At 34.5% G+C, this 12,108-nt stretch overlaps 1 protein-coding gene across 2 annotated transcripts; it reads right to left on the bottom strand.

Annotated features, from left to right (window-relative positions):
- Positions 1 to 3,245: 3,245 nt before the first annotated feature.
- Positions 3,246 to 10,346, bottom strand: LOC111391075. Of its 2 annotated transcripts, none has more exons than XM_023016218.1 (4): positions 9,917 to 10,346; positions 9,326 to 9,653; positions 4,288 to 4,349; positions 3,246 to 3,590 (listed from the first exon to the last, which is right to left on the bottom strand). In XM_023016218.1, exons 2-4 carry the CDS (start codon positions 9,426 to 9,428, stop codon positions 3,393 to 3,395), a joined length of 363 nt encoding a protein of 120 aa, XP_022871986.1. In that variant the 5' UTR covers positions 9,429 to 9,653; positions 9,917 to 10,346; the 3' UTR covers positions 3,246 to 3,392. The 2 variants fall into 2 exon arrangements, with proteins under 2 accessions (XP_022871986.1, XP_022871985.1); XM_023016217.1 differs by lacking the exons at positions 9,326 to 9,653; positions 9,917 to 10,346 and adding exons at positions 7,232 to 7,559; positions 7,823 to 8,245.
- Positions 10,347 to 12,108: the final 1,762 nt, after the last annotated feature.

Raw genomic sequence — 12,108 nt, 5'->3', positions numbered from 1 at the left:
AAGATTTTGGAGAAATCAAAAGCAAGCAACTTCATCTTTAAAAATCCAACAAAAGGGGATTTTATCTATAATCTTGTATTATTTCTATTATTTTGTCAAACTTGCAACGTATTATGTATAATATTCTCCTTTTATTCATATATATAGTATGGGCTAATTACTTGAGTTGGGATTTATGATAGTAATTTAACTTAACTTTTAATTGATTTTAATATTTGCCCTTTAATGTTAAATTATTTATTTCCATGTGTTTCAACTATAATATTTATTGCATTTTCATTTATATGGTCAATGAATAATATGTTTAAGTTTGTGTAGGAGATAGAGATATATTCCTAGTCCTAGGTGACCCATTGAGCTATTTGCACAAATATTTAATGCAATTGTTTGGTTTTAGTCGACATAGAGATATAGCAGGTTAAACCAATCAATTAGGGTTAATTTCGCTCGAGAGAGGCAATTAACTAAAATTGGAAGATCGGGTCTAACATAAGAAATGAGTAATTTGTTAATTGGCAAGTGGAGAAATTAATTAGGTGACGATTAAACGAAACCATAAATCCCAACCACGTTCTCTTTCGAAATTTCCAAGATTTTTATATTTTCCTATTTCTTATATTTTTAGTTATTTTTCAAAATCTAAATATTTATTGTATGTTTGTTTCTTTCTATTGTTAGAATTAAATTAATTAAAGTTGTGTAATCGAAAGTATACATTCCTTGAGAGATCGACAATCCGGACTCAAAATGTTCACTTTATTACTTGAACGTGACCCATGTGGTTACAGTGTAGTATTTTAGCGAACATCCATCTCACATAATTATTGTCAGTCAACGTTTCAATACCAGACAACTGACTAGAAAGAGATGAGGCATTATAAATTGTAGAAACATAAAATATCATATTTAATATCATCCAAACATAATGCACAGAATCGATGGATGATAAAATATCCATCTAATTAACATGGACTGTTAATTAGATCATCCATAATTAAAATCAAAACCATATGAATTTTATTAAGGTAAGAGCCTAAATGCATCATTATAAAGTCACATTTGGGCGGATAATACAACATGTTGTAAGGTATTCTTAAAACACATCATGAAGTTGATAAACAAAATTACATTAGTCTTCGAAACACCAACTCCTTTGGGCAAAAGAAAATTTCTAAACCAAAATAAACTCGTTAACCGTCTTATGTTAATAACACCTTTAGGCAAGATAATATATGCAATAATTCAAAATTGCGGCACTAATTTTTTTTCAGTTTTTATTTTTTTGGTAGAGAAAACAAAATAAATAATAATGAGTATGCCACTTGAACAACTACCACCCATTTTTATTTCAAAATATTTCTCCCAGTAAGAAAATAAAGTCCGTCTCAAAACCCATGAAAAAATCCAATCATAAAACAATAACTATATTCCAAATCATAATCATCAATCAATGAAGGACAAATATTCATATGTGATTGAAAGACAAAATTGGCAACAATATTTCAATATATATGAAAAATGAAATTTAAGCAGAAAAGTAATAGCAACATTTAATATATAAACATTTTAACGAAAATATAAAAATCGTCAATCAAATAATCATTATTATATTTTTTTTATATATAATTTTAAACGGCTCAATATTAAATAAAATTTTAATTGTGGTCAAAATTGAAACAATTGAAATTTTAGGGTCAAACCTTTTAAAAATCCAATTTAAAACACCTTTTGAAGATTGCAAACTGACCCATTTTGAAATTATTAACAAAGCCCTCAATTATTTCTAATATTTCATAAAATCCCCTTATTTAATAATTGCACATTGAACTCGGAATCAAATATTGCAGATAGGGCCCCACAATTACACAAATTGCATGTGAGAGCCCCGCCACTAAAACGTCCACCCGTTTTTTGAAAAACCTAGGACCATAGAAGAATTGGGGCAGCAACGATTATCGGTCCCGCTTCTTCCTTTTGCTGTGAGAGTCGTTGTTCTCAGATGACGACATCTAGCAACCTATAGTAGCAGAGTTTGGTTCGCACTGCTATTGCAGCTATGCTGCAGCCACCTCTCACTTTCGCAGATGTCACTACGAAGTCTATTGTCACCTCTAGACGCGCAGCAGCAATCCTCGATATACCTCCACCAATAACAATGACCAAAGGCAATGGACCATGTTGCTTGCCAACATGAGAGGTATACATGTCTTAAAAGATGCATGTAAAAGCATACAGTGGCCGCCGTCTCTTGTACAATCCAATTTTTTATTTTCCTTTTTTTTTTAATACATAGGGCAAATTTTGGAAAAACAATCAAATCCAATGAGAAATTCAAAATTCAAAGAGACAGATGGTAAGTGGCAACGGCGTGGCCAAACTAGGTTTTCCCTTTTGATTTCAAAACATTGAAAACTTAATAATTTCAGAACTTTGAATTGACAGGTAGTAAAAACTTTAGAATTATTCAGTCGAAAATAGAAAAGGAATATTAGTTTTATGAAAGATTCTAATCTTAGCATTAGGTTTTGATACTAATTGTTGAATTTAACAATAATCATGCTAAGAAACAAAACTCACAAAATTAGAAATTTATAAATCGAATTCATACTTGCATAAGATATTGTGGATATGAATAATAGTAACCAGATCTTTCCCTCCTTGATCCTCACAATGTATTAATCATCAATGAGACAAACTAATAAAAACAATATGGAGATGAGAGGAGACTTAACATTTAGATAGGAAATTATTAAGTCGTTCCATTACGATTTAAACTCTAATTAGGGGTTATATATATTTCCAGCCCACATACTTTAAATTACCACGTTATATAAAATATAACCCATAAGATGTAAAACAATCCAATTGATCACTTAATATATTTGACCCAATCACAATATTATTATGAATCATACATTTAACCTGTAAAATTTACAATCAAATGTGAAGCCCATACATAGAATTATTCTAAAACTTCATGCAGTCTACCCACAAATTTATTGAAAAATCTTAATATAATCACTTGCTGATTACCGACCTTCCCAACACTTCCCTTCATTAATTCTTCAATGCATCTTAAAAGGGAACAATAGTATTCTTGATGGACCAAGCATTATGATACGTTAAGCTTATGAGATACTCGAATTCTCTGCTTCGAGAGATTGTCAGAGATCCATAAAATACAGTAGAGAATGTGCATTGAGAGATGCAATGAGACTGGCATTTCAATAAAAGAAGTGAAATATTTAGAAGTTCTAAACAAAAAATTACTGGTTCATCAATTCAAACGTTACAACCATAAGAAATTCTTAAGCATTCTACATTCATAGATATGCCAGTACTGCAATATTATAAACATATGGCATAATATAGTTAAAACATTGTCTTCAAATCTACGGGAGTGCACTGGACTCCGAGTGCCCAGGAGGAGGAGCAGACCACGGGATATATGGCATCAGAGGAGTGCCATGCTGGATAGGTCCAGGTCTTACAGAAGCCTTTGAACTTGGAACTGGATCAATTGGACGGTAATCTTCCAAACTTGCATTGCCCGCATCATCTTGATCAGAGGGTGGAGTCTTGTAATTCTCCTGCAAATTGTAAGGAGAAATATGAACCAGGTTATATTCTCGTCAATACCTTGCAATGTCTCTCTTAATTGAAGAGGACAAGGCCATGACTATTCAAGGTCATTGGGGAAGCTTAGGTAGAAAGGAGATCAGAACCACACCACATATATTTCATACACAATACCTTCTATCTTAAGAAGTTTAGCCTCAAAAGCCTTCCCGTGTTGATCAGAAGTCAGTCTTCTTTGGTAAGATGGAATTGGTAAGAAAAGAGAATGATCAACCAGAACAATAAAATGTACCCAAATAAATTTCTCCCCTCTGACAGCTTAAATTTTATTGAGTGCGTTTGACGTGGCATCAAAATAGGGAATGGTCTTCTGTATTCAAGTCTCACTACAAGCCAATTATGAAAATTCGACGTGTCATGCTGTGGATGGAAAACTAAATCTATTTGCAAGTGACTGTTCAAGATATGAATAAATAAATTGCTCTCATGTGTAACCACTTGAATTCTAGATGAGGCGATCTAACAAACAGAACCTTATTGCATTTTTATTTTCTTTGTCAAAAATATCTTGCAGTCTCTTTCTTAATTCAAGAGAATACGAACATGAAAAATCAAGCCTATTATGAAATCTTACGCCTAATTTTAACTATATACACTACAGTTATATGGAGCTAAGCATTTAGGCCATTAAGTTGAAACCACATGTACCTTAAGTTTCCTGCTTTTCACGGACAATGTCTCAACATTCCCATGACGTACAGAAACCATGCCTGCAATCATCAATTCATAGGTTATTAATGCAGTGTAATGCCAGGAAAATTTATTTAGCAAAATTTACAGTATCATGTTAGCAATTCGTATTATTCACACAACATTTGGAATTCAAAGATGTAACCTGCCTAGTAGTAAAATATAATCAATTGAAGAGACTAGAAACCAGTTATAATAAAACATTACTATCTTGCCAAAGTCCATCCAATAAACATAAATCAATGCCATTACATTAGCAGCAAATTCAGAACCTAGAAATTAGATTTTCAGCTACAGCTTGAATTTAATTGAACAGAGAAAAATAGCTTGAAATGAGGTTCCTGCCAGAATCCACTAAAAATTTTTAGTAGGCCTACAGTAACTTAGCAAAACAAATTGTGTTACATCCCTTATTTCCCAGGGATCGTAATTTAATTAGTCAGATTACCATTCAGTCAAGACAAACGGTTTTCAAGTCCCGTTAGTCCCATCAGATACAATAAATACATTTTTTCCTTTCAATCAAAGGGTATTGGAGGGCAAAATTGAATGTTCAATGCAAAGGGTTGACTATGAAGCAGCATTGTCTAAACTCAAATCAAATTTACAAAAATGTCAATAACCATTGTAATCCATCAGGTTTATGAGCAGAAGTAAAGGCTTAAACTGTTAGATGAGACAAATTTATCTATTTAAATTTTGACCACAACTCATCCCCACACATGCAAGTTGGATTATTTTTATAGAATTTTCCATAAGTGGATGGTAGTCAGACTACAATCTAGCACCTATATAAGCTCTGATACAATGTTAAATCACCTAATATACTTGTCAACTGTGAAGTAAATAATCAATGACCAAGATGTTTGCCCAGGCTCAATTTCTTCCTTTTTCCAACACCACAACCAAACAACCGACACAAGACACTCCCAAGCTTTCCCACTTACGGTTACCAACATAATAGCCACTTAGGAAACCACAAAGGTAGGCAAATAAACAAAGACAAGCACCACAAAGGCAAGAATAACGAGAAGCAGAAGTGGGCAAAGAAAACCAAGTTTCTCACAAAAAAGGTGTATGGGGTTGGAGGCCGAGAAGAATAAAAGACCCAATATATTCAAATAATATAGCCACATAAGGTAAGTAGTGTTAGGTTAAGTAATGGATCAAGTAAAGTCCAACATTAGACAAATGGGCTACCAAGTGGTTTATCTCTAATTTGGCTATCCAAACAAGTGAGTTGGGCCATGAGCAACACTAAGAGATTTAGGTTGCTTCAAATGGTCCAATTAACCTTAGGATCAGGTCATTTCGATTGTGATGCTAAATTTACCATTCAGTCATTGATGTTAGACTACATTTCATTAGAGTATTGTATCACAAGAGATAGTAAGACTTGAAAAAGTCCATACACAATATAACCCTTCAGACATGGGTACGAAAGTATTGCCACTGGTAAAGTTTAGAAGCTGCAAGGGCCTTCTAAATATTGGTACAAGTAAATGATTTCCAATTTTATTGGTTCTCCTTTAGAAGTGTCACCAATGAGAGATGTTTTCCTTGCAGATCCTTTGACACCAAGATGGAGGTTGTTGGACAAATTGTTGTTGAACAACCTCTCAAACTATGATGTTAGTTCGGTTTTAATTTTCAGTCGGCTCGGCCAAATGACTGCACAGTAAATTTAACACCACAATAGAAATGACCCAACCCAAAGGTTATGTAGGCCACTTGAAGTAACCTATATTTCTTAGTATTGTTCATGGCCCAATTCACTTGCTTGGATGGCCAAATTAGAGATAGACCACTTAGTAGCCCATTTGTCTAATATTGGGCCTTACTTGATCTATTACTTAACACTACTTATCTTTTATAGCCATATTACTTGAATATATTGGGTCTTCTCTTCTTCTCGGCCTCCAACCCCGTACGCTCTTTGTGAGAAACATGGTTTTCTTCTCTGTCCACGTCTGCTTCTCGTTATTCTTGCCTTTGTGGTGATTGCCTTTGTTTATTTGCCTACCTTTGTAGTTTCCTAAGTGGCTATTCTCTTGGCAACCTTAAGTGGGAAAATTTGGAATTGTCTTGGGTCGGTTATGTGGTTGTGGTGTTGGAAGAAGGAAGAAATTGAGCCTGGGTAAACATCAGGGTGGTCAATTATTTATTCACATCAACAATAACACGATGACGTAAAACTTACTCAACATGTAACACGGGAAGAATCCCAAGGGCTTGGTTCAATAGTTAGCCGACTATCAACTTCAACTTCAACTTCAACTTCCCGACACAAATTCCTTACCCACCCTCTCCAATCTCTAGTTAAGTTAGCCATTATTGAAGAAAGAAAAAAAATCGATGCAGGGGGGCTAGAAAATTAATGCAATCCCCAAATCATTGAACATTAAAGGTGAACATTTAACCTTCAATAAACAAGAAAAAGAAAAGAAGACAGACAAGGCGACTCATAGTCTGACTACAAAACAAGCAAGAGAAAATTTATAATCAATGAGAAACTAGACACTGAATATACTTGCGAAAGAAATACTGAAAAGATACTGAAGAACTTGTACTTCTAATCACTTTGTAAATTTCAAAGAGAAAAACGGTACAAAAAACTAAAGGAAAAGATTTTGTACTAGTTTTACACAAACTAATTATAAGATACTCATAATCATGAAAATATCAAAGAGAGAATATAAGGGCAATCTTTCTACATCATTAACATATGCTTCTTGAATGATTCAACATTTCATTCATCGCTGTCAAGAATCACATCCTTAACATCACTAACTTTCCAAAAATTAGCTAAATGCTCAAAATAGATAACTAAATAAAAAGATCTTTCTTAGAAAGAGATGCAGAGTAAAAAAAAAGAAAAAAAAAAGAAAAAGAAAAAAATTACCAGGATTTGATGAGGCGTTCTCTTCTTGGCTGGGAAAACCAAGATACATGAAAGCTGCTGTTCCAATAATCAAGAACAAAACCAAGACCCCCAAATACTTCATAATCTCAGCAAAAGTGCTGTACCCACAAACTATTGTTTTTTTCCTTTCTTGAAAATCTTAACAAGCCCCCAAAATATACAAAATCCAGAACAATAATGCAACCCTTTAAAGAAAAACTCAACCCATTGTGAAATTTCTTCCAATGGAGCAGCCTGTGGTCACCGACCTTAGATTTTGAACTCCAAAAGTGGACCAGAAAATCAGAGAAGATATGGAGAAGAATGCCTGCAAGCCCATTTCCATATATAATAGAATAAGTAAATAATATAATACTATAATAATAACTATTTTTCACATAAAAAAATTATATTAGGAGGTAGTGAGTCATCAAGAAGGCCATGTGGGTTTCATTCTTCTCCATCGCTGCGGTCTGTGAAGTTGAGGTTAATGTGGCAGTAAATTGGGTGAGTGAAGTTATTGCACCTTTTTTTGTTTTTTTGTTGCAGAAAACAGCACTGGGGAATAAATGAAGCGAATTGAATGCTTACAGAGTGGTGAAATTCGAGCCTTGCAGGGTTCAAGATTGCCGTTTGTACACGAAAGCTCTCGTCCCTGAATTTTTTTAAAATTGGAGGGAAATTTAGGACTGAATTAGCGTTGTTTTGGGTCTTAACCTTTAGGTTTTTGGTCTTCAAATTGATTTTTTAGACAGTATCAAATTAAGCAAAAACTTTGTCTAGTACAATCACATTATGTATCAAATATGCAATTAGAGTCTCGATTCAACGCAAATAAAAATTGTAGTATGATTATAATCACAACCATTTCCAAGTGAGTTGACTTATTTGGAGCATGGAAGGGGCCGTAATCTCTTACACAGTATTAAAATTTCAAGTGGATTTCAATGAGTTTTTGTCATTGATGGAAAAGGTCAAGGGGAGAGAGCTTCAAATGTTATGCAGAAGTTTATTGAGGTCCTTATGGACTGTGCACTCAGGGAAATAATCCTTTCTAGGTTTGATCTAGAATAATGCTGGAGAAAGAGGGCATAAAAAGTGGGAAGAAAGGGTGAGTTGACAGCTATCATTGAGTGTTTTTATGTGCTTTTTTTCCAAAATTGTCAAGTATTGTCTTGGAAATAATTTTCTGTTATTGACTCTCACTTAGCCCTTGTTTGATCCTTAATATTTTCTAAATACATTTTTTTATTTTTTCTTTTTAACCACATAATCTTCAATAAAATAATTTTATCTGCAATTCTAAATTTTTTTTTTATTTTTTAACCACGTATTCTCCATCAATCTACTATTTTGAAATACATTCTACACAAAAAATGAGCCTCAAACGGGCCGCCCTTAGAAGTGCGATCATGGGGGATATTTTTGGATACTTTCATAGATGTGGAAATTGCATATCTTAATAGATTAAAAATCTCCATTTCATAAATAAGATGTCATGTTTAATATTTCACAAATCAAAAAAAAAAATTAATTAATATATTTAAAAATTAATCTAATAAATAATAATTTCAAACCTTAATTATTCTCAAAATCCTAATTATTCTCCACTTTCATTTCCCCTACCCCGATTCTCTCTCTCACGTCTCTCTCTCTCTCAACTGCCCGACGATGGAGAATCGACGATAGAGAGCTGTTCCGTTGCAGCGTCACCAACCAATGGAGGAGCTGCTACGTTGCAGCGTCGACGAACTGGTGCGATCTCAGGAGATCTTACAATCGGAGGAACTACCCATCGCGATCTGTGGTGGTTGGGGTGGTGTGTGTGTGTGTGTGTGCGTGGGTGTGGTGTGGTGTGGTGTGGTGTGGTGGTTTGTGCGTCGGCGGTGGCGTGGAGCTGCGATGGTTGTGTGAGACGACGGAGACGATGTGTGGTGATATGTGACGATGGTGTGGCGATCTGTGCATATCTCACTCACCTCTCTCGTCGCCAATCAATCTGCGATCAAAATAGATAAATAAATAAAAAGATCTTTCTTAGAAAGAGATGCAAAAAAAAAAAAAAAAAAAAAAAAAGAAAAAGAAAAAAATTACCAGGATTTGATGAGGCGTTCTCTTCTTGGCTGGGAAAACCAAGATACATGAAAGCTGCTGTTCCAATAATCAAGAACAAAACCAAGACCCCCAAATACTTCATAATCTCAGCAAAAGTGCTGTACCCACAAACTATTGTTTTTTTCCTTTCTTGAAAATCTTAACAAGCCCCCAAAATATACAAAATCCAGAACAATAATGCAACCCTTTAAAGAAAAACTCAACCCATTGTGAAATTTCTTCCAATGGAGCAGCCTGTGGTCACCGACCTTAGATTTTGAACTCCAAAAGTGGACCAGAAAATCAGAGAAGATATGGAGAAGAATGCCTGCAAGCCCATTTCCATATATAATAGAATAAGTAAATAATATAATACTATAATAATAACTATTTTTCACATAAAAAAATTATATTAGGAGGTAGTGAGTCATCAAGAAGGCCATGTGGGTTTCATTCTTCTCCATCGCTGCGGTCTGTGAAGTTGAGGTTAATGTGGCAGTAAATTGGGTGAGTGAAGTTATTGCACCTTTTTTTGTTTTTTTGTTGCAGAAAACAGCACTGGGGAATAAATGAAGCGAATTGAATGCTTACAGAGTGGTGAAATTCGAGCCTTGCAGGGTTCAAGATTGCCGTTTGTACACGAAAGCTCTCGTCCCTGAATTTTTTTAAAATTGGAGGGAAATTTAGGACTGAATTAGCGTTGTTTTGGGTCTTAACCTTTAGGTTTTTGGTCTTCAAATTGATTTTTTAGACAGTATCAAATTAAGCAAAAACTTTGTCTAGTACAATCACATTATGTATCAAATATGCAATTAGAGTCTCGATTCAACGCAAATAAAAATTGTAGTATGATTATAATCACAACCATTTCCAAGTGAGTTGACTTATTTGGAGCATGGAAGGGGCCGTAATCTCTTACACAGTATTAAAATTTCAAGTGGATTTCAATGAGTTTTTGTCATTGATGGAAAAGGTCAAGGGGAGAGAGCTTCAAATGTTATGCAGAAGTTTATTGAGGTCCTTATGGACTGTGCACTCAGGGAAATAATCCTTTCTAGGTTTGATCTAGAATAATGCTGGAGAAAGAGGGCATAAAAAGTGGGAAGAAAGGGTGAGTTGACAGCTATCATTGAGTGTTTTTATGTGCTTTTTTTCCAAAATTGTCAAGTATTGTCTTGGAAATAATTTTCTGTTATTGACTCTCACTTAGCCCTTGTTTGATCCTTAATATTTTCTAAATACATTTTTTTATTTTTTCTTTTTAACCACATAATCTTCAATAAAATAATTTTATCTGCAATTCTAAATTTTTTCTTTATTTTTTAACCACGTATTCTCCATCAATCTACTATTTTAAAATACATTCTACACAAAAAATGAGCCTCAAACGGGCCGCCCTTAGAAGTGCGATCATGGGGGATATTTTTGGATACTTTCATAGATGTGGAAATTGCATATCTTAATAGATTAAAAATCTCCATTTCATAAATAAGATGTCATGTTTAATATTTCACAAATCAAAAAAAAAAATTAATTAATATATTTAAAAATTAATCTAATAAATAATAATTTCAAACCTTAATTATTCTCAAAATCCTAATTATTCTCCACTTTCATTTCCCCTACCCCGATTTTCTCTCTCACGTCTCTCTCTCTCTCAACTGCCCGACGATGGAGAATCGACGATAGAGAGCTGTTCCGTTGCAGCGTCACCAACCAATGGAGGAGCTGCTACGTTGCAGCGTCGACGAACTGGTGCGATCTCAGGAGATCTTACAATCGGAGGAACTACCCATCGCGATCTGTGGTGGTTGGGGTGGTGTGTGTGTGTGTGTGTGTGCGTGGGTGTGGTGGTTTGTGCGTCGGCGGTGGCGTGGAGCTGCGATGGTTGTGTGAGACGACGGAGACGATGTGTGGTGATATGTGACGATGGTGTGGCGATCTGTGCATATCTCACTCACCTCTCTCGTCGCCAATCAATCTGCGACTATCGTGGATCTGTGGTGTTGGTGTGTGACAGCGACGGTGGTGGCGATGATTTGGGGTGGTTGTGGTGGTGAGATTTTTGTTAGGTCTGGCGACGGAGTGTATTGTTTAAGGTGGTGCGCGGTTCTGCTAATGGATGCGGTGGTTGTGGAAATGGGTGACTGTGACTCCAATTATGACTCAAAAATTGAATTCGAGACCTGAAAATTGTGACTGTGACTCCAACAATTAATTAAATTATGAGCAAAAAATTAATCGTGATTAATTAATCAAATAATTTGCAATGAGAAAATGAGTTGTGACCAATTTGGGAGTCACAGTTGGTCGTAGAGGTGGTTGTGGTAGTCATGGCGGTGGTCGAGGCGTTTTGGTTGATTTGTGAATCACAATTAGATACGTGACCTAAAAATTGTGACTGTGACTCATAATTGAATACGTGACTTGAAAATTGTGACTGTGAATCGTAAGTGTTGGTGATGGTCACAAATTATTTGGTTGACTGTGACCATTAATTTGGTTAATTTATGATCAATAAATAATATGTTATCAATAAAAAATAAATTGGGATCGAAAAATAATGTGTGAACTAAAAAATTATTAATTTGTGACTTATAATTTTACAATTTGTGACTGTATAAGAAGTTGTGACTTGTAATATTTGTGATTTGTGACCAATAAATAAATTATGACTTATATATTGTTTGATTTTTTGTCGATGAACAAACTGTGACTATAAATTTTTTGAATTGTAATTGTAAAATAATTTGTAACATAAAATTTCGGATTTGTGACAAAAA

This window comes from Olea europaea, unplaced genomic scaffold (genome assembly GCF_002742605.1).
Source record: "Olea europaea var. sylvestris unplaced genomic scaffold, O_europaea_v1 scaffold747, whole genome shotgun sequence".
Classification (NCBI taxonomy): domain Eukaryota; kingdom Viridiplantae; phylum Streptophyta; class Magnoliopsida; order Lamiales; family Oleaceae; genus Olea; species Olea europaea.
This window is presented reverse-complemented; position numbering and strand designations above follow the sequence as displayed.